The 22,782-nt window shown below is 40.6% G+C and overlaps 2 protein-coding genes across 2 annotated transcripts; one reads left to right on the top strand and one right to left on the bottom strand.

Moving 5' to 3' along the window:
- Positions 1–1,840: 1,840 nt before the first annotated feature.
- LOC121896692 (flocculation protein FLO11-like) lies at positions 1,841–18,409 on the bottom strand. Its single transcript, XM_042410615.1, has 11 exons — positions 18,337–18,409; positions 14,740–14,834; positions 14,253–14,347; positions 6,412–6,577; positions 5,300–5,403; positions 4,688–5,156; positions 4,515–4,607; positions 4,392–4,428; positions 4,053–4,124; positions 2,610–3,965; positions 1,841–2,515 (listed from the first exon to the last, which is right to left on the bottom strand). Exons 1-11 carry the CDS (start codon positions 18,407–18,409, stop codon positions 2,220–2,222), a joined length of 2,856 nt encoding a protein of 951 aa, XP_042266549.1. The 3' UTR covers positions 1,841–2,219.
- On the top strand, positions 9,207–19,998 carry LOC121894497 (transcriptional repressor CTCF-like). Its single transcript, XM_042407130.1, has 13 exons — positions 9,207–9,424; positions 11,402–11,680; positions 11,773–11,955; positions 12,082–12,454; positions 12,592–12,762; positions 13,835–13,968; positions 14,067–14,187; positions 14,277–14,426; positions 14,684–14,844; positions 15,491–15,673; positions 15,787–15,931; positions 17,064–17,210; positions 18,355–19,998. Exons 2-13 carry the CDS (start codon positions 11,423–11,425, stop codon positions 18,609–18,611), a joined length of 2,283 nt encoding a protein of 760 aa, XP_042263064.1. The 5' UTR covers positions 9,207–9,424; positions 11,402–11,422; the 3' UTR covers positions 18,612–19,998.
- The last annotated feature ends 2,784 nt before the right edge of the window (positions 19,999–22,782 follow it).

Raw genomic sequence — 22,782 nt, forward strand, 5'->3', positions numbered from 1 at the left:
GGAAGTATAATGACAAAAAGAGGGACTTTGGCACTAAAAAGACTGTAACGTAGAAAGATATCTACTTGATTTGACTAATTTAGATGGCTGAAGCTTCTTATTAGCTTCAGATAAACTTTTAAATACATTTTTGCACAGAAGGAGGACTGTGGATTTTGTCCCCCATCACTTACATTGTGAGTGCATCATGTAGGGATCTTCTAATGATCAGTATGAACAGGATGAATGATTACAGCAAGAAAAACATGTTTTTGTGTTCATTTAGGCAATGTAAATAATCCATCCTTTTAAAATGAAACTACACTGTAGTTTTATTGTACTTTTATTTCTAATTCAATTAAATTATTACTAATAAGCTATAATATATGTTAATGAAAGTCATTTTTACAGAAGAACTGTGAATTTTATCAGCCAGAACTGAAACTGTTATGAATTCTCACTGTCTCTCCAATAAAAACTTGATGTTTTCTTTTGTCAGGCATCAATGGCATCCGGGGAAGTTTTATGATATGATATGACTATGCTGCACTGCAGAGAGCTGCTGGGTCTGATAGAGGAGAAATCAACAATCAGATATTCTAGACAATCATAAATCAGAGGGAAAAAACATCTCTAGAAAAGAACAAGGTGTGATTTTATTGTAAGTGTAGTTGCTAAGAAGAAAAATACCAATAGGAATGGTTATTTCTTGTGTTATTTGCCCTCATCTCCTCACAGCTGAAATATATTTCTGTTTTTGACTTTGTGTATTAAGAACACCTGATAGAGGTCTTGATGTGTTAACGCTGTTTACCCTCCAGCAGGACTTTCATTGGATCGGTAGGGTGTCTCCCTATCAGCATCAACAGGCATCAATATCCACTGTATAAAATATCAACATTAATGCTTTTCTGTAGTCACTTTTTTCACAAGAACTAAAGTAAAACTAATCCAAGAAGCACTGTGTAAATGAGGCTTAAAATAGTCTCTTTACTCCCCGCAGCAGTCGTGACTGGAGGAACACCTTCATTTCATCCTGCACTACAGGTTTTAACCAGTTAGATGCTGGGAAATATACAGTAACCTATTTGAAGTATTTGAGTTTGGTGATACATGTGACTCAAAGCATTCAGCTGCAATTTAGATTGTAAAGAAAAAATAATTTGGATATAAATGTCACTGTTTTTGTTAAACCTTAACATTACAAAACGTTAATTTTCTTGAATGACCTCCATTTTAGAGTTCAGTTAATCAAACCTCTGCTGCACATACAGTATATAATCTAACTAATGCTGTAATGTGAAGCAATCTGAAATAAAAACATGACTTTTATGTTAGCTTGAACACTTAATATATATAGTAACATTTATGTGTGATATTGTACATGGCCCCTTTACAAATAAATAATACTAAATAAATACATAAATGTATATATTTTAACATTTTCAACCCCAGAAGCTTCAAACAAACATTAACTTCAGCCTGAAAGTTCATTCTTGACCTTGGAAACAGTAGCTTGACAAAAAATCCTAATCTCACTTTACTATTTTAGTACTTTCAACCACATCTCATGGTCTTCTTCAGTGGGTGAAGGTTGCTTAGTTGTAATCAGGCCATTCAAATGTGCCAATTAAGACCATTTTTAACAGGGACAGGGCTTCCTCCACACTCCCTAATATGACCACCTGTTAACGCATGAATGAAGTTTCATACTAATGTCACATAATAACACCTGAGCTATCTCCATGACAACCATGACCATGAGATGTGGAGAACCTTGATGTGACATTTTCTTGTCAAAATAAATGTATTTGTTATGAGTAATGTATTTGCTGATAAAGACGCTGAAGGAACGACTGAGTCAATTCAATATTCCATTTAATAGTCATAACTATGTCTCTTATCCATCTATTGTAAACATGGTGTATTTTACCACAGTAGTTGTCTTATGGTACATAATCATACGTGCAATGCAAAATTCAAACAGAAGTTAAAAAAGGACAAAGACACTGCTGGATTTGTTGATTACATCACACCAAGGGGATCTCAGTTCTTTGGTCCAGTGGCCCACCCTTTGTGGTGTGCTGCTGTAATGTGGTGGTCCCTGTAGGAAGTGCCATGGATCGTCCCCCCCCTCCCCTTGCCCTCCCCACCCTCCGCCCCTTTTACCCTTTACTGTGGCCTCTCCTGCCCCCGTCACAGTAGTTGGTCCCATATTTAGCAATTTCTTGATTTCTGAATTACTTCTCGTCCACTGCCTTAGTTTCTTCTTGATTCTGACCCTTTATCGCTTCCTCGTTGCTAAACAGTAAACCCTCCTTCCCTGATGCAGGTTGAGCCGTCCCCACTTCTGTTGTCACTGTGACTTCTTCAGGTTTCACGCTTTCTTCCTGCACTACTTTCTTTGTCACTTCGCTGTTGACTTCAGCTGGTTTCTCGTTATAATTCTCACTCTCCTTCTCACCGTCGATGACTGTCTTGCTTTCATTTTTCTCAGTTTGCTTGCTCTTTTGAACCACCTCAAGCTCCTCATCTGCTGTTGGGAGAGGGAAACACATACGTAGATCTACTGTATGGACATGTAAAAGCAGAGAAGCGCACTCACACAATCATACATTACATAAACTTACCTGTACCCTTTACTGCAGGCTCCAGACTGGATCTTTCTTCAGGATGTGTCTGTAAATCATTATCTTGGCCTGGACTATCATTAGAGGGCGCTGCACTGGTCAAATGGTGAGAAGTAGCACTTGAGTTATCAGTAGCAGGGAGGCTAGAGATAGTTGGTGTGAGGGTAGCGCTGTCGTTGTTAGGGTCAGGCAGGTCTGAGTCAGTCATGAGTGGGGAGCTAACTGCAGCTGCTGTTGTTAAACTGGCGTTGGTGGTGGTGGTGGTATCTGTGGGGTTTGTTTCACTGGAAGAAGTGGAGGGGACGGAGATGTCAGCGGGGCTAGGGATGGCTGGGTGAGTAATGGCGGAAGTAGAGTTAATGCAGTCGGTGGATGTTGGGCTGGTAGCGGTGGTGGAAGAGGTGGCGCTAGTGGAAGGAAGGGCAGGAGAAACAATGGTGGAGGAACTGGTAACAGGGGTGTCAGGTGAAACTGGAGTTGTAATGGTATCACTTGAGTTAGGAGGCAGGGATGTAGTTTTAGTAACTGACGAAACTGAAGTTACAGAGATAGTGGAGGTGGCAGAGACTGAAGTGAAATCATCACTAGCTACAGTAACTGAACTGGTAGAGGAGTCTGATGGTGTATCGGACACGCTGGTGCCTACAGTGGTGATGACAGAAATAGCTGCACCACTACCAACTGAGAGAAAACCATTTGACTCTGGCAAAGTCAATTTAGTTGACAGATTTGTTGACACTGTGGAAACCGAGCTTTCATTGCTGGGAGCAGAAACAGCTTCCGAGGTGGTAATGGAAGTTATTGTTGTTGTTGAGCTGGAAGTGACAGAGAGACTCGGAGTAATGGACTCAGAGAGAGTGGAAGTAACTGAGACAGGGGCAGGGGGCTCTGTGGGTGTGGTGGTGCTTGTCAGGGTTGTCAGGAAGGTCGGGGTGGGTAGTTCGGCGGTAGTAGCACTAGCTTCGGAGACGGAAGCTTTTCTGTCAAGCTCTGTAACATTCGTGGGTGTTGTAGCTGCTGCAGTAGCGTCAACAGAGTCAGTGCATATATCTGTGTCAGAGGGAGTTACAGTACTTGAAGGGGAAGTAGTAACATTAGTTGAGTCAGGGACTGAGTCTGAGATTGTCGGTACAGTGGGAGTAGTGGTAGCACTGAGGGCAGACGGAGCTGCAGTTGGACTGAGTTTAGTGGGCGTGTTCGTCTCCCCTTCTTGTATTTGGGCTAGCTCGTTCTCAGGTGTGTTGCGGCCAGATGTTGTAGGGGGCGGACCTGGCTTTATAACTGGCTTTGGAAGCAAAGCAGGTTTCCCGGCTGACTCGTGTGCTGACACACTTGGTCGAATTTGATGCCTTGTATCTAAAGAAAAGAGTGAATGTGCATGTTATTTAGATTATCATATACATACGAGACCGTGAATCAGTGTTTTTGTGTTGTGTGTTTTACCTGATGACGCTGACATCGTTCTGGGTTTTGTGAAAGTTGGGGGTGGTTCAGGTTTACTGTCAATGATAGTACCTGAGGCACAAAGATCATTTAGATCATATTTTACCAGAAGAATTAAGTCTCTATAAAGTCCCCATAGTGGAGAAAATACTTGTCTGAACAGTCCAGTGTCTGAGATATTACGTCTTTTAATGGAAAACTGATCCATGTCAAAAAGTCTCTCCTTTTGAGATAAATCCCTTAACTTCTGAGATTCATTTTGCTATCACCTCATTATCATTAAGCTGGAGCAGAGGAGAGTTTAATCATATTTAACATCAAACAGATAATAGGACGTACCTTCAGATTCTGCCTTTTTCATCTCTCCCTCCTGATTCTACAAGGATTAGAGAGGTATTTAGATCTTTTTAATGTCTGCTATACTAAATACATATCTAAATTCAGACATACACGGTCACACACCTGTGTCTCTCCTGGCTGGGCTTTGGAAACTCCAATACGTTGAAGCATGAGATGGAGTTTCTGTTCAAAGCTATGTTGGCCTTCGAATTGTTTCTGAAATCAGCAACAGCAGAGTGATTTTCAAAACTTAAATCCACTGATCTAAATGTATTTTTAACTGCTGTAACACTCACCTTTGCAGTGTTTCTGGCATTAGTAGACCCTGCTGCTGCTGCTGATCCAGACAGCAGAATAAGAGACTGGGACTTCCCCTCTCTGAGAGCCCGGCGGGGAGGCACCGCTTCACCCCTCAGCGGCGGAGCACCAGAAACAGGTGTCTCCTGAACAGCTGATTCTCCAGTGACAGCGCCGGGATGTTCTTTCGCTTTCTCCTTTTCGTTCTCCTTATCATGTTCCTTGACTCTCTCTTTATCTTTTTCTTTCTCGGCTCTGGCGACCTCCCTGAGAGGGCGAATGAGATCGGCAATGGAGGCCTTTTTGGGTCGCCCCTCATGGCTCGTCTCTGATTTCAGACCTCGCCTCTTTCTGAGTGTAAAGAAATCACCGAGCTTCCTCCTGAGGGTTTTTGTTGGGGGCGGACAAGGGGCAGAGCTGGCAGGAGCCACTTCGTGCACTGTGATAGATTCCTCATCTTGCTTTTTCCTATATCAAGAATCATATATCAAATCAATACTCTATGTGAATTATAGTCTAACTTTGTTAAAGCTGTGTTGTTAGTATCTGTATTAGCTAAATATCAAGGAACTATAAAGAGGTTAATTTGGCAGCTGCATGGTGATACTCACAGTGTATCAGCAGGAAGTACTCTCTTAGTAAAGAACTCTTCAACTCCTTCATCCACTCGCCCCATGAGCTCAAGGACTTCATTTTCACTCTCAATTATTGTCTCCTAATTACCACACACATACACAGAAAACACAAACACAGGGACATTTTATATCGAAGATGATGAAGAGCTACTTGCATCATATGTAACTTTACATTACATAACCCTCAGCTATAAAAAAAACCCCACACACTCTTGCACTAGTGATTTTTCTGCCTCTATAGGTGTATTTTAGTGTGAATCTCTCATCCAGTCATGCTACAAACCAGCCTCCTGGGAGTCAGTTGCTCAGTAACGTACAATGGGGGGGCGTCACAGGATTTTACATGAGGAATGAGAGCACGATAACTCATTTTGCCAACGTGGGTAATGTGATATCAAAATTGCAGCTATACAGTGTTGAATCACCCTGATTATATTAACATCTGAGCCCACAAGTAGCAATAAAAGCCAAGAAGTTGACTGCAGAACACAAATTTAGCAGAAGTCACCGTTACATGATATCCTGTCAGGGGAATTGGTTGAATTTTGTCTCACTGGCCACAGACTCCAAGGGAGTGACTATATGTCTACAGCCAGATAGCTCTGTGACAACATGATCAGCTCATCGGAAAATGGAGATGATCTCACACACACACACACACACATACACACACACACACACACACACACACACACACACACACACACACACTCTACATTTTGATATAGAATCCTGTGACAGAATACAACGCCACTTGCTTTTTTCAGTCAGAGCAAGAAAAGACATTCAGACCAAACTACCACCCGCACTCACACATAGCCGTCAAGCTCTTATGCACAGAAAAAAGCCAATTATGGGTTCTTCAAACAGCTGGTGACCGGTACAATGGCACTGCCTTATTCAAGCAGGGACCAGGCATCTTTTACAGCACTCCCCCTCCATCCTTCCCTTCCCCCTGCCTCTCCCCTCTGTACCCTATTACATCTCTCCCTCCCTTCCATTTTCTCTCCACACACACACACACACACACGCCACCTTTCCCTCACTCTCCATTTTTTAAAAACCTCTCTTCTCCTCCATCACAGTACCTGCGGTCTACTGGGACGATAGTTCAGTTTTTGTCGGTGTGGTCTCGGTCTGCTCTGGGTGTAGTGCCTGAGCGCTGGTCCGCCCAATGGCAGCTCCATTGGGGAGACACGGCACGCTGTTGCCGTGGAGCTCTGTTGCCTTGGCTCTGTTGCTGAGGCACCGTTGCTAAGAGCACAAGCACCAGCAGTATGTAATGCCTCCGCTGAGGTGGGAGGGGCCAGGCTGGCTAGACTGACAGATTTGACAACAGAACCTCGCCTTTCTCTGCCCTCCTCCCCTCCGAGAGGAAAACCATGAGAAAAAGATGTTGATAAAATAAGAAGAGGCAGGGAGAGAAGAATAAAGTGGCCGCACTGACATTTGTTTCATCCTGCAAATATAGGCAGTGACACATATATATATATAAAATATACATGAATATACTGCAATAGAAATAACTGAATTGAACAAAATGTTCTGTTGGTTATGTAACAAATTAATAATTTATTTTATATGCGGTAAAAAATGTTCTGAAATACTGTAAGTGAAAGACTGACCTGATAGATTCCTCTGTCACTAAAAAAGTGCCCAATAGCCTGCATAAAATTGTGTTGTCTTTTATTTCAAAGACAGATATCTCGCTTTTCATTCACACCAATACCAGGAGAAAAAGAGTATCATTAGAAACCTTGATAATGAGCTGTAATCTTGCTCAGAAGCCATAAAATAGGACACAGACAGACACCTACAAGCACTAGTCTATTAGTAATTATACTCCTAATTCCCCTGAGGGCCTATGTGGCAAGTTTCATGAGAATTGTGTTGCCTGAATATTTGATATTTAAATATTCAAACCAAGCAGCACAATTTGTGATTTGAAACACTTTAATATAAATGTATAATTTACATTGGTATTATTGTTAGATTAAAGAATTATTTGATAGCATTTCAACATTGATTTAGTGCAATAGTAGTCAAACCCAGTCTTTCTTTTTTTCTACTTTTCTCAAAGTTTCCTTCTATTCTCAACACAACATAACAAACCAGAACTAACCTGTTTTCCATTGATGAATCCATGTCAGCTTTTTCAATATATGACATCAGCTATTTCAGCGTGATTCTGCAGTTGTTATAGACCTAGGTTATTGTAACAGGCATATGTAGCACTGTGAATTTTTGTTAATATGTTGGGGAGACTCCTCTTTTAAATGAAATATGGAGGGCTTACTCTGTCAGGGCAGAGGCAGGAAGAAAAAGATCTATTTTCTCTGCATTAAGTTGTTATTTTACACCAAAAGGAGACAACTATAAATTAGCAAAATGAGGTAGTATAACTCTTCAAACACTATGACTTCTTTTAAATATGAGACACGAGATTATGACCAGTAAATGCTGCTTTCATCAAACTATGAAGCCTTCTGAGCCTTAGAAAGATGCAACAGCAGCCTGGACGCAGGTGTGTGGGACAGACAGCGTTGTGTTTCATGAATTCAAATGTAGATATAACATCAGTGGAAATAAGGATATAACAGTTACACTGGCACAACGAAAATAATGTGTGGATATCGCAAATGACTGACGGTTCAAAATTCTGATTCTCTAAAACTGCTGCACCACACATGATGTGAGGATTTACAGATGTCGATAACTGATGAACAAGAGGATCATTTTCTGATTTTCTTACTTAACTATTCTAACACCATTCCTGATCAGATTGACATCCTGACGTTTATCTTTTAACAACCTGAAAATGACCATAAATCAGATTACTCACTGCATGACTACGATAGAGATTTAATGCAAACTGCAATAATACCATATATTCCAGTGATGTTGCAGCTGGTTGTACTGTTTCCTAGCAGAAGGCAAATAATACAGTCATTAATACTTTGTCAATGTTGGAGCTAGTAACTCTTAAAAAATCATAAGGAAAATACTGATTTTATGGTTTAATATACTACACATAATATATGACATGTAATATTGAAAGCTGAATTGCCAACCTGGCAAAACAAAGACGACAACAGCCCCGAGTCTCCAGAACTGCAGAGACCCCACAAACTCAAGACTTAGTGTGTTTCAACTCATTTGTATCTGATTTATCTGAAAATCTTTTTGGGAATATGTAACAATAAAAACTGATATCAACTGACATGCTAAGGGCCATAAGGTGGGTCCTGCTTTATTACAGGATCTTCAGAGTTTTTAGACTTTCATTAATATCAGTTTTGTGTTAATATGTTGTATATTTCTAACTGAATGTGTTTTGTTGTTAGTTTCTTTTGCCTTTATTAGATAGCATACAGAGATTACAGTAAGTGAGGGAAGAGAGAGAGCGATGATATGCAACACACAATATATGTGTCAAATCCTTATGAAAAAGACATACAATCGCAACCTCACTAGTTCTGGGAAATATTTATGGTTACTGCAACACAATGCAAAATATAAATTCTTGTTGATGTCAAAGAAACGGTTTTACAGCTCAAAGAAAGATATGCTACAAGAAAATGTATTAATAGGTGGTGATTTGAACATGGTTCTGGATGAGAGGCCCACTATCACACTGCCCTCTTGTGATGATTTTATGAATTGCTTTAATTCACAAAATGTTACTCGTAAACTGGAGTTTGACTGTTCAGGAAGATGTTTGAAGTCTGTAAATCGCTCTCAGGCAAAAGTAATTCACACCTGTCATCAGAAAACCAGTCAATAATCCCCATTTACCACTAATCGATATAATCCTCTCTGCAGTCGCCACGCCCACGTCTGGATTCAAATCTGGCGCCCACTACCCACAGTCACAGCTCGACCACGCCCCTTTACTCCCTCGGGTGCTGTGTGTGCGCATGCTCAGTTGCCTCTTAAGGGCCTCCATTTTGTGTTGGGCCCACTCTCCTGGAGCAAAGCGGGGGAAAATTATTAGCCCGACCCACATAGCACGTACAGACGTCCTCAGCGGGACTGAAAGGAGCTGCAGCCGCCGTCGCAGCTTTTGAGTCAACATAACAGGAGGAAAAGAAGCACTCGGCGGTGAGTAAAGCGGCTACTTTGGCCCCAAACACGGAAACGTTTTTGTAGGAGCCGTCGCCGGCCTCTAGGTGTCACGGTCGGGCTTACCGGCCAGGCGGCTGGCGGGGGGTGTTTGTCTCCCTCTATCGTTATCCAAAATTCACTAAATCCGTCTCTAAACTGCAACTGCCGCTCTCAGTCGAGTGTTTTCGTGGTTTTTGGCTGATATTTTTGGGGCTGATTGCAACGGGATGGTTGCGCTTATCAGCATTTCTGTTTTAAGTTTGTTCAGGCCTGACGTCCATCTTCTCGTGCCCTTTGTTTCCTGTTTTCAGACGTACTCGCGCCTCCCAGTTCAACAACTAACACGAGTTGATGTTAAAGTAGTTTTTATTACCATTTGATCAATGATACACTAATAACTGATCGCTACGGGCTGCTCGCTACAATAGAAACGTTTCTAACAAAGGCGAAAGAGCGACTTTGTAGCGCTGATTGATTGATTGATCGACTTATCAACAGATGCACACAATCAATCGTCTAATCAGCACAGCTTAGCACACGAGTTTTCACCCGGTTTACCTCGCTGTTGGACAGTTTCTATAATGCAGTCTTGCACAACAGACTAACAGACGTTGTGTTTCCTCATAATATATTGTTGACTTGAGTTTTGCACTAAGTTCCTGTAACTCACCGCTTTAACTGACTCTTATATGCACAAAACTCTGTCCTAGTTTCTATAAAACTCAACCCAGAAGCCTGTAACGTTATCTTCATTATATATTTAACTCTAAGTCTGTATAACCTGACTTGGACTTCTGGTTTTCCACGTATTTAGTTAAGTAAATTTTTAAAAAATGACAGCCCAGCTCTTGTAGTTGGACTGTTAACTTACACGTTAAATAAGGAAACACAGTGCAGAAAGTTGAATAGTCAGTAAACAAAGTCATTGATGATCCTTCAATGATCTATTAGAGGGTCAGTTCATCTAAAAGACAAAAAACAACTGCCCCTAATGTAGACTAACTACACTACAGTTACTGAGTTTCCCACTGCTGACGCTACTAACCAATGGTGGTAAATGTGGTTTTATTTGTGGAGCTCACAGCATTGAGTTTATTAAAAGCAAGCAGTAAATGTCTCAGATCTCACTGTGGGCAGTATTTTACTATTTTAACCTTTTCTCAGAAAAATTGTTCCTGATGAACACCGTTCACTGGGGCCTGTGAATTGTTCGTGATGTCTCTATGAAGACACTTTTGGTTTCGAGTTGGTGGTCAAACGTCAGCCCTGTTTTCAGTACTTCTGAGCACCACGAGCTAAAATCAATTCACCTCAGTTGTTACTGGTATGTCTGGCTGATGGTTCAGTGGAGGATATCTCAAAAACTCTGCTAACAAGGGCTCAATACCACTGGAGAAATGTGAGGAATACAGAATTTTTGTGATTATTGGACATTTAGAAGCTTTTTGTTTGTTCAACTGGTATAATGTTACCTGCATCTCATCAATTGTAATTAAGTTAGAGATGATAACTATTATTTTTGACATTACAGCATTAATACATTGCTAGAGTGAACATTTAAGTGGTGTAATATCCAAACGAGAGGACTGTAACTGTGAACACCAGTAGCTGCTATATTATATCCCCTCAAAACCTTTTAGATTTATGAGTGATAGCTCCCCCCTCTGTTTGTTCCAGCACACAACTTACTTTAAATGAAAGTAAAACTGAGTGTTCGCATTTGATTTTTATAAACTGAAATGTAGTTTGTCAATATTACATGGTTCATTTGTACCCAAATGTTGTCACAGTTTAAAACATTGTTCAAGATGAGATTGGAATCATGATTCTGAGTCTGGTTAGCAGATATTTCCCACGATAGTCATTTTGGAACCATGAATGACAGTTAAAACGTTTTCCTGCCATGAACATTTATTATTAAAACCACATTCACAGATGCTCACTTTTGTCAAATTTTTGTCTCCTCTATTTAAGACTGTTGGTCGGCCCGTTGCCATGGAGGGCGAGGTTGTTTCCATGGAGACCGCTCAGGCTGCTGCCCTGGCTCCTGAAGGGAAGGTCCTGCCAGAGGGCGGAGAGGCGTTGATCCAAGGAGCAGCCATAGCTCCACAAGGGGAGGTGGCTGGTAACATGGAGATGATGGTGATGGACGCTCTCGATCCGACTCTGCTGCAAATGAAGACTGAGGTGTTGGAGGGAGGCGGCACAGTGACCGTTACTGGTGGAGAGGAGGGTCAGATCATCACCCTCCAGGTAGGTGTGGGTCATGGTTTAAGCTAATGATGGGTTGTCAATAATTTTCTATGATGTAAAACATTTTTTTGACAATTAATTCTTCTGTGTAGGTGGTGAACATGGAGGAGCAGGCAGGTGCTGCTTTAGGTCTTGGTCAGCTTCAGCTGGTGCAGGTACCGGTCACAACAGCGACTGTAGAGGGGTTCCAGGCCACCTACGTTGATGCTTCAGCAGCTAACAAGGAAACGGATCCGGTTATCTGTCACACTCTTCCCTTGCCTGAGGGCTTCCAGGTGAGACATGATTGTGGACTACTGTGAAACAAAATCAGTCCTTTTTGAATTATGTCCTCTTAAGATGTGAAACATGTGAACTCTGACGATGAAAAGAGTCTGGTCAACAAAAATCTTTTCTTTTAGGTGGTGAAAGTGGGTGCCAATGGAGAAGTGGAGACCGTGGAGCAGGAGGAGCTCCAGGCAGCCCATGATGAGCTTCAAGGGACAAGGGGAGAAGGGGAGGAGGAAGAGGAAGCAGCAGAACAGGAACCCTCTGAGCCCCAGCAAGAAGACCCTGATTGGCACAAGGACTCAGACTACCAGCCCATTACCGCTATCCGTAAAGGAAAGAAAGGAAAGAAGAGCCGCCTGCGCTATGCAGAGGGCGATCGTGACATGGATGTTTCTGTGTACGACTTTGAAGAAGAGCAACAGGAGGGGCTGCTGTCCGAGGTGAATGCTGAGAAGGTTGTGGGCAACATGAAGCCACCTAAACCCACCAAGATCAAGAAAAAAGGTTTGACTTAAACACTTTCTTGATGTACTATATCGAAACATGTTGACTGGCTATATGAACTTTCTCTTTATGATCCTAAAATGGGCTTGTTTATGGTGTTTTTACATTAAACCATTATCTCTACTTTTTGCATGCAGGTGTAAAGAAGACTTTCCAGTGTGAGCTGTGTAGCTACACCTGTCCACGTCGCTCCAACCTGGACCGACACATGAAGAGCCACACAGACGAGAGACCGCATAAATGCCATCTGTGTGGACGGGCCTTTAGAACAGTCACACTGCTGAGAAACCACCTCAACACACATACAGGTATTTAAATAGTTCATATGTAGACATCAATGTGCTGATAATGGAAACATTTTTGATCATTTAAAGCTTCTTGAAATTTGGCATGAAATAGTAAAAATGCATATTGGACATCAAAGCTGAGTGTCTCATTAAGCATCCACAAAAATCTGAGTGAAAATAAACGTTCATAACTATTAGAAAACCTAGTTTTAAAAAAACAGCTAATTTTGATGTTTAGACCATTTCTCAAGACTGTAGACGTGGCAGAACACGTTTTGATTGACACCCGCACCGGCTGCTGGGGGCTGGCTAACTACAGTAGGTAACGACTGGGTTTCCATGGTTTGGAGCCTTGCCTCCAACGCAGTAAATAAACTATTTATAACATGAACCATTATCACTAAAAGAGGCAGAGGTATAGCTAAACATAAGACACACTGAATAAGCGAGAACAGGAGAGGGAGAGGGAAGCCATCGCTAACTGCTAAGCTAAAGTAACCAGCTGATCTGAAAAGCATGTAAACAACTGTGAGATCAGCGAGAAAGTCACTAAATGAAGGAGTGAGCTAAGAGTGCTTAAGTAGAACTAGTGTGAGTTTAAATGTACAGCAAGTAATTAGCCGCAGTAATGAAGAATATAACAAAATCAACTAGGTTGAGATGCAGAAACGCCACCACTAACACAGAAACTACAGCAACCGGAGATGAGACAATACACTTACCGCAGCACATCACGTTGTTTATGATTAGTTCACAGAATTGATCGCGTAATTTTTGTAATAAATGTCCGAGCATAACCACGCTCAATTCAGACCCAATATCAGGAAAGTTTACAAAAACTTAAATGACAATGTTTTGAATTTGGATTGAAACTAGTTTCCAATACTTTTTAGATGCTTACTGTTATGTACACAAGACCCTAAATTACATAGTTAGAAGGCTGTTGTGGATTTAGGTTTCCAGTGGCTTTAAATGATTAACAATTAAACATTTCTATCAGAGCTGGCCAGATGGAGAATTTACCTGAATTTTCTTAGACCAAAAAGATTGGGCTTTTGTTTTGCTTAAATTGTGCTACTGTTTGTCTTCTTAGGCACACGACCACACAAATGCACAGATTGTGACATGGCATTCGTGACCAGCGGTGAGTTGGTGCGCCATCGTCGCTACAAACACACACACGAGAAGCCCTTCAAGTGCTCCATGTGCGACTATTGCAGTGTGGAGGTAAGTAATCACATTTCTGTTTAGTATCTCCCTAATCTAATTATCTCCCCTGTAGCCTAGGAGAGTTTTTTTTTTTAAATGTTCTTTTCTTTTCCTAGGTGAGTAAGTTGAAAAGGCACATCCGCTCTCATACAGGGGAGCGACCCTTCCAGTGCAGTCTCTGCAGCTACGCCAGCAGAGACACTTACAAGCTGAAGAGACACATGAGAACACATTCAGGTAACACACTCGCAGCTTCTAGTGGTTGGAAAGATTCTCCAGTTTGAGAAGAGTCCCTCACTTACCAAACACCCTCCTCTCTGGTGCAGGTGAGAAGCCGTATGAGTGCTACATCTGCCACGCTCGCTTCACTCAGAGCGGCACCATGAAGATGCACATCCTGCAGAAACACACAGAGAACGTGGCAAAGTTCCACTGCCCACACTGTGATACTGTCATTGCACGCAAGAGTGACCTTGGTAAGTTATGTGTTGTGATTTGATGCTTGTAAGAGAAATTATTTCACATCATGTAAACCTCATAATATTGCCTTAAACTTGTTAGTCCTCGTTATCGGTGTGCCCCATGCAAATGTAATCATTATACAATAGTTCTACTGTGTGCAGAATTGGAAGAATCTGTATGTACTAAACTAGAAGGCCTCAGAATCTTTATCTCCATAAAACAGTCCTGTGTAGCGTTTATTTAAACTGATTTCATGTCTTTCTGTTTTCAGGTGTTCACTTGAGGAAGCAGCACTCATTTCTCGAAACAGGAAAGAAATGCCGTTACTGTGATGCTGTGTTTCATGAGCGATACGCTCTCATCCAACACCAGAAGACCCACAAGAATGAGAAACGTTTCAAGTGCGATCAGTGTGACTATTGCTGCAGACAGGTACAGGGTTCAATGTTAATGGGGTTTTTTGTTGTTTGTTTTTTCACTTGTCCAGTCGAGCAAGAGGGTCAGAAATCTACTGATGCAAACTGTTTTATTTATTAGAGGTTATCAAGTAACAACAAAGACTAAAGTTAATTGTCATGTCTAACCTTTTTATAAATAAATGAAACAGAACAAGGACACAGAGTGTCAAAGATGCAAAGCAACAAACATCCTTGCATATCTAAAATGGTTTGACCCATCCCATTTATTTAACTGAACTCTCAATTCTGTTCCATTATTATTTATGGCAGTGAAAAACTACTGCTCTACTGATTCCTCTATTTGTCGGTGCTCACATAATCCTGAGGGATGTTTGTTTCATGCATCACACTACTAGCCTACTCAATTCTTGATTGGCCAACTGCATGTGCCAATATTCTCCAATACATGCAAGGGGAGGGGGCTACACTGTGTGCCAGAGAACGAGAACATATCGTAAAAAAATGATAAACATCTACTAGCCCACTGTGGCATTTTACTTGCCCCGGGAAATTGGGCAAACCTTATTGTTGAACCACGCATGTGTTTGTCATGAGGAATATGTAGAATATGTTTATTTTAATGCTAAATGAGTCCTTTCTCTGACCTGTTAACCTTGCAGGAACGCCACATGATAATGCACAAGCGCACACACACAGGGGAGAAGCCGTTTGCCTGCAGCCAGTGTGAGAAAACATTTCGGCAGAAGCAGCTTCTGGACATGCACTTCAAGCGCTACCATGATCCCCACTTCGTGCCCACTGCCTTCGTCTGCAGCAAGTGCAGCAAGACTTTCACCCGCAGGGTAGGACTGAGCTCTGAGTTTTAGCTCGCCCATGAACTTATGACTCCTTCACACTGTAAAACAATAGTTGTCTGCAACTTATTACCGTCTGTGATCATTGCATATCTCCACAGAACACCATGCTGCGTCACTCTGAGAACTGCACGGGCGAAGAAGTTGGTGAAGAAAATGGATCTCCACCCAAAAAGAGTCGCCGTGGCAGGAAGAGGAAGATGCAGGCCAGGAAGGACGGTGACGATGACGACGACGACGACACAGGTATTGTTTTGGTTTTTTGTAAATTGGCAGGCAATATTTTTATTGCAAGCCTCGTATTCAGTATTTTGTTGTTAAACCATCAATTTGACATCAGAATAAGCAATTTCTTAAAAATGGGTTGTATTGCCAAGGACAGTTGTAAAGTTAAAATGATTAGTGGTGTAATCTCAGTTTATTTTCATGTACTCAAAATGTTCAGAAATGTGTGTGTGTGTGTGTGTGTGTGGGCGGGACCCACAGACAGACAGACAGACTGACGGACGAGGCAGGACTCCAAGCTTGCATTGCAGAGCACTTTTATTTTCTCTTTTTTCTTGGTTGACGTATTGGTATGTGTGTTTCTAAGCCAGGATGCACACAGTTGCTGCTGCTACTAGCAGTTATTTTCTTTCTTGATTAATCTGCCAGACACAGTTGTTTAGTCTATGAATTGTCAGAAAATGGTGAAAAAGAATCTGTTCCCCACAGCTCAAGAAGATTTATTAAAATGTCTTTTTGTCTGACCAACAGTCCAAAACTCAAAGATATCCAGTTAACTGTCATGTATGACAATGAAAAGCAGAAACTCGTCATAGTTACACATACGCTTTCTGCAGATCGATTAATTGACTAATTGTTGCATCTGAACACACAACACATGGCTTGACTAAAAAAACAAAAGGAAAAAAACAAGAGGGAGACAACAGGCCTTTCTCCATCTGTGTTCTTATGAACTTTGTAAAAGCATCAGTCGCAACCCAAAAACTGTTTGTGGAGCTTTGAGTTGAGATTATTTTGTCACATTAAAGTCAGTAGTTGTGTTGAAGGTGAGCTGCTGCTGTCAGCGAGTACGCTGCTGTTCCAGTTGCAGAATGATCGTACCGTGTCCTCGGACATTTGTAATGTACTTGTACAAGTATGCAAGTCTGAACTTGGTGTACTTGGTGTTGAGAAAGGCTTCGTGTGTGTGTAGCATCTCATTACCCTGCACATGAGGGGGCGTTTCCTCTTCAGGCAGGAGTGCTTGTTTTGTTTGTCTGCCCCTGTGGTATCATTTTTTTAAATTTATTTTTTTTAAGCATTTTTTATTGTTTGTAATATTATGTCAAATTAATTCATATCTACTGAATGTTCCCCTTTTTTTAATATGTAGAAGGTGACCTGGACGAGGCAGAAGATGAAGAGGATCTGCTGGCTGAGATTGAGATGGAACAGGCCCCGCCAGTCGTCCCCATCCCAGCCCCTGTGGAGCCACCAATCAAGAGGAAACGTGGACGACCCCCAAAGAGCAAACCTGACAGTAAGTATCAGACTTCCGCACACTGGAGCAAATTTCATTCAAGTGTGGCAGAAACTTTTTAGTCTAGTCAGTGTTTGTGAGCCACACAAAGTGAATAGCTGTTAATTGAGAATTATTCTGATAACTACTGAATAATAAGGTTCAGACGGTCAGGAAAAACAAAGTCATGGAATTTGAAATTTGTGCTTTCCAGGCCTGGAAAAGGAAAAAGCTGAAAATTTTAAAAGGTTTTGGAAGAATAATGGAAAATAATTTCATAAATATTTTAATGGTTTGATGGATACCTGTTTTTAACAGGACCTGTGTTTTTCTTTGTTTTGTTTTTTTAATCATGCAACATTAATCACCTATGCAGACATATAATCACCTATGAACACAGGTGAAGGATGCAGCTATACATTGTCTTGACATCCATTACACATAAACGCAGGGTACACACAAACCATATTTGCCATATAAGATATTGAGCATTTTGGAGCATGAGAGAGGCAGTGAACATGTGAGTTCACCACAAAATGTGTTAACATTGCGGGTCTGATACTCACTGAAAGAGTTTAAGAAGTAAGTCTTCAATTAAGTGATAATGAGCCATGTTATTGATTATTTCTTGGTTTCAGGGTTCAGTTATGTGTTATGAAATGTGTCTCTGTCTCTTGCACGTGTGCACAAGCACTTTTTCTTCCTATTGCAAATGTATGCAAAATTATGTAAAATAATCACTTTGATTTGTTCCACTGTTGTGCTCGACATCGGACAAAATTCAAATGTGAAATAAAACCTTGAGCACTTGTTTTTATAGTTTGTAACGGTAATTTGCTTTAATTTAATGACATATGATAACATTACACTACCACTGATAATCGAAAACTGATATACGCTATCTGCTTTATATAAAGGCACTGGGGAATTATTGTGACTAATTTATTATACAGACTGTTTATGTACGCACAAAAATCATGTGTCAATCATCAATGTTTGGGCATGAAACTGGTTTAAAGTCCGCCAAAGCCAAAATACAAATGAACCCTGTACATTAGCAAGAATGTGAAACCACCAGTGTTTCCTTTTTAAACCATTTAAAACATTTGGAAAAGTATATCAATAAGTTCTGGTACCAGACACTGACCTGAAACTCTCTCAACAGCGGCTGCTATCATCCGCGTGGAGGACGAGGCCACTGGAGAGGTGGATGACATCATCGTGAAGAAGGAGGTTGGAGCTGATCAAGATGATCAGGAGGATGAGTCCGCCGAGGAGGTGGTGGTCGGCGGAGGGAAGTCAACCATCCAGCTAGAGGAGTTGTCCCAGGGAGAGGAGATGGCACAGGGGGCGCAGCTGTCCGATCCCCCACCTAACGGAGACCTCACCCCCGAGATGATCCTTAGCATGATGGACCGGTGATGGACACGAGGGCCGACTCTGTAAACACACACCAGACCCTCGCTCACATCTTCATTTAATTATTGGCATTTAGGGTTTAAAAAAAAAAACCACACACAAAAAAAACATGCATCCTGCACAGAAACAAACATCACTGATGTAATTTAAGATTTGCCTTTTAATCATGTATTGATGATGAAGTCTTGGATGAGTGAAAACATTTTTAACAAGGATTTACCTTCCAAACAAAATGAATTTCAGTACATTTCTGAGTTTGGAGCGGCTGTAATTGACGGCAGCATCTTTAGCCTTCTCATTGTTTAGTAGCTCCGTTCTGTAGACGACAACTACACAATATTAATGATACAAAATATTATCTGGCAACACTTAAAATAATGTTATTACAGTCGTAAATTACTTTTCCCTAAATTTAGACTGAGTGTGTGTGTGTGTGCATCTGGGTGTATTTTTATGTTACATAGTTGTTAGTAAATTATCGATCTTGTCATTGGGTTAAACTTGTACGTCCATAGTAAAGCACTCAGATTGTGGACGGTGCTTTACCCCTTTTTTTTCACTATATTTCAATCAATGTACAATATCCTCACTGAAGAGCTTTGTTTACATCTCAGTTTGGACAAAAACTGCTTTCCAGAAAAATTGAGATCATGGAGCAGCAGCAGATGCAAAAAAAAGAAAAAAGAAAATGGACAGTCTAATTGAGTCATATCACCGTAAAATGTCTCTGTCCAAAGACAAACAAAGGGGCAACTTTTGAGGAGGATGAAGATATTGACATTAATTACAGCCAAGACACAAAAATCTTTTAATATTTTTAGTTTTGGGTTTCTTTGCTGTGGTTAGTAAATCCCCTTTTTAAGCATATTCTAGTTTTTAAATGCTTCTAGACTGCTTACCCTTTTTTTTATGCTCCTTTTACTGTAACACCCCCCCTAGATGATGCATATGTAAGAAACATTGTCAATTGATTATGTGCAAGGAAAGAACGTTGTTTTGCTCCCTTGTGTAGCCATTCCACGTTGGGTTGTTTTTTTCCTTTTTTGTACCATTGGCAATGCAATGCTACGTAGCAGCTTGAATGACATTTTTATAACTGTGTGGCAGATGAGAACAGATGTATGACTGTACAACCAATAAAAAAGTAGACGTTGGAGATTGATGGTTAAGGTTTCTGCAGTTGTAGTAATCTCACGGGATAATTTAATCATGAATATTTAAAATTAAAGTCTGGTTTGGTTGGGCAGCTAATGCATTTTAGTTGCAACAACAACAAAAAAAGATTGCTTATCATTGTTTTATCAAAATTGGCTGAGAAACTCCTGAATGCTGACACAGAAATGCTGGTGTATTTTGCTTGCAAATATATTTTATTAAACAGATGACTTGATATTAAGATCTTCACTCATTTTTATGTTAAGTGACTACAGGCCTTTGATTTTATGAACTGTGAAGCATTTGCCCAAAGATGAGTGAATTCGGAGCCACAACATGAAGGGCTGATGATAAATGCATTTGGATGTCTTGACTATTATTCACACTATGTTACAACATGTTGTATTTTTAGCCTGTGAGTCCATTTATTCTCATTCTGTTTGAGCTGATTTTAGTTTAAATTGTTTCACAGGAGGGTGTTTGGTCCTGATGCAGCTGTTGCAATCACAGTATGCATCTCTTCTATATCACCATGAGTTGTGATGTTTGTTTGTTTTGCTGCTCTCCATAGACACAAAATACAAATCAAACCTCACAGCCTCCACTATAAGAACTGAAAGGAAAAAAATAGATGTCAGGCACCATATATGATGGATTTCTTTCAGTTAACAGCAGGATCATCGTTCTGCTGTTGATGCACATTGGTTGATAGTGTAATATACTGTATTTCATTTACAAATACCAAATAACTAGAATTAACAGAAAATTGACGACTATTTAATAATGAAATATTAAGTCATTTTTAAGCAAAATGCCAAAAAAAAGACTAGTTCCAGCTTTTCAAATGTGAATCTTTGCTGGTTTTTAAGTATTCAATGACAGTAAAATAAATATCTTTGGGTTTTGGACTGTTGGTCTGCATCAAAACAAGCTTTTTAATATGTCAACTTGAGATTTTTTTTTTTTTTTTTACAATATTCTGATATTTTAGAGTGATTAATCAACTAATCAAGAAAATAAGCAGCAGACTACTTGATATAGGCTAGAATATAATCATCAGTTTGCAGCCCTGCTGATGTCAACAAGCAATAGTATGATGCAAAAATAATGAGCAGCTTATTAGCATGTGACATGTCACATGAATTCTTGTCATGTGAAGGGGAGCTTGTGGGAGCTAATTAACAAGGCCTCAACTGGTAGTCTGTTACACTTTTCATAACTCTGTTTTCTATTCTTTCAGTGCTGTTCTTTATCACTAAATAAACATTACATGGTTGCAGTATATTCAAATGTGAAGGGGGAGAGAGGCAATCTGATTTAAAGTACTAAAATTAAGGAAATATTTCTGACTTTCTTATTTCTAATTCCCACACAATCTGTCGGCCAGTTTACAGCATTTTTCACACTAGTATTGCAGATTTAAATTACGATTATATTTGCATGGTATCTGTACTTTTGTGGATTGGATAATCCCTGTACGGAAACTCACTATTGTGTGTTTAACATGTACATTTAATGCGAAAGCCAACAGAAATGCGACGTGTGATGTGCTACACAGCTTAACTTGAGGATGCAAATAATACTTAAGTGAATTTATAACTTCAGTTTGCTCTCTATTGTCTCCTTTTTAGTTTACTTGTCTCTCAACAAGAGCTACCACTACAGGCTCCATGTTTGTTGTTCAGTCTGATGCAACAGAAAGTTTGAGTCTGGTGGTTTCTGAGGTTTGGGAACCTCCTAGTCACAAATCGCTGTGAAGTTAAATTAAGCTAGTTGTAGTAGCTGTAAACGATCACCGCAGCAAGAAACGGTCCGTCATAAATGGATAGTAAGCTTTTTAACGTCCTGAAAATAGAGATAACGGCAGATTTTTTTACTCGCACTACGTTGTTACCTCCGGACAAAACGTTGCATTTATTCAACCGTCGGAAGTAACGTTTCTTTCCAGCCGTTAACGTTGCCTTCACTGCTGTAACGTTAAACGCACAGTTTAGTTTCTAACGGCAGAAGACAGTTATTAAACTAGCTAAACTAATTTGGAAGATTAATAGCTGAACTTTCACTTTTGCCAGCTGCGACCGACGTCCTGTTTTGTAGGAAATTTGTAGGAAAAGCGCCACATGCTTCCCATCCCGCCGCCCCCCTCCTCCTCTTCCTCCCCGGCTTGGTCAAACTTGGACAAACCGGGGCTGCTGCACCTGATAAGACTTAACCACTAAAACGTAACCTACACGTTGTACTGGGCACCCTTGGGTGACTGCTACTGTTGTAGGAGACGTCGATACTTTTTCTCCTTCCTCCCTTTCGGAAACATCATGCCTGTTTTTTTCCGTTGGATACCGCGGCGTCGCCAGCGCAGCAAAGGAAGCAACGGAGAAAACAGTGACAGACTGAGGGACATCCTTGTTGCCACAGCAACTAGCGGAGACATGGTTTCCGGTTGGATGGGCAATGTTTCAAAATAAAAGTAGCCACTTTAAAATCCCCCTCCACTCAAAATTATGTTTTTCTTCTTGTTCCTTCAGTTCAGTGTTTGAGCTTCACTGTGTAGAATAATGTACGTGTAAAGTCTGACACTTCAGAGCTGTAAATATTCTTTTGACAGTGTCTGCCTTTTTCCAAATAGTTTTCAAGGAAGACATCTCAGATGGTTCTGTGTAAAAAACCATCTGGCGCTAGTTAGGTCCAGTATGCAACTTACACACATGTGATGTGGAAACTTGAAGCCTCCAGTGCTCAAACACTGAGAATGGACTTTACAGTGAAGCAGGAGACATCTTGTGTCCAGCAGTTAAACTTCTGAAATGAAATATATTTACATATTTATAGATTCTTGAATTTGTAGTTTAGTTTATAGTATATTTTATTATTTCCATGGCGAACCCACATACACCAAATACCAGACAAAACAAAAATATATTGACAATAACACTTCCCCCAACACCCTAATCCCATCAACCCTGACGACAACATTACAACAACACCATAAATGATTATAAATAACATACCCAGTCAATGC

The sequence above is a fragment of the Thunnus maccoyii genome, chromosome 1 (assembly GCF_910596095.1).
Source record: "Thunnus maccoyii chromosome 1, fThuMac1.1, whole genome shotgun sequence".
NCBI classification, from domain to species: Eukaryota; Metazoa; Chordata; class Actinopteri; order Scombriformes; family Scombridae; genus Thunnus; species Thunnus maccoyii.

Coding starts and splice junctions, on each gene's coding strand:
- LOC121896692 (XM_042410615.1), bottom strand. CDS start 18,409: ATGATGTCATCCACCTCTCCAGTGGCCTCGTCCTCCACGCGGATGATA. Junction 6,578..14,252: donor ACCAGAGAGGAGGGTGTTTG/GTAAGTGAGGGA, acceptor TTGTGCTCTTAG/CAACGGTGCCTCAGCAACAG. Junction 2,516..2,609: donor GCCTGCAGTAAAGGGTACAG/GTAAGTTTATGT, acceptor CTCTCCCAACAG/CAGATGAGGAGCTTGAGGTG.
- LOC121894497 (XM_042407130.1), top strand. CDS start 11,423: ATGGAGGGCGAGGTTGTTTCCATGGAGACCGCTCAGGCTGCTGCCCTG. Junction 13,969..14,066: donor GCGACTATTGCAGTGTGGAG/GTAAGTAATCAC, acceptor TTCTTTTCCTAG/GTGAGTAAGTTGAAAAGGCA. Junction 14,427..14,683: donor TGCACGCAAGAGTGACCTTG/GTAAGTTATGTG, acceptor TTCTGTTTTCAG/GTGTTCACTTGAGGAAGCAG.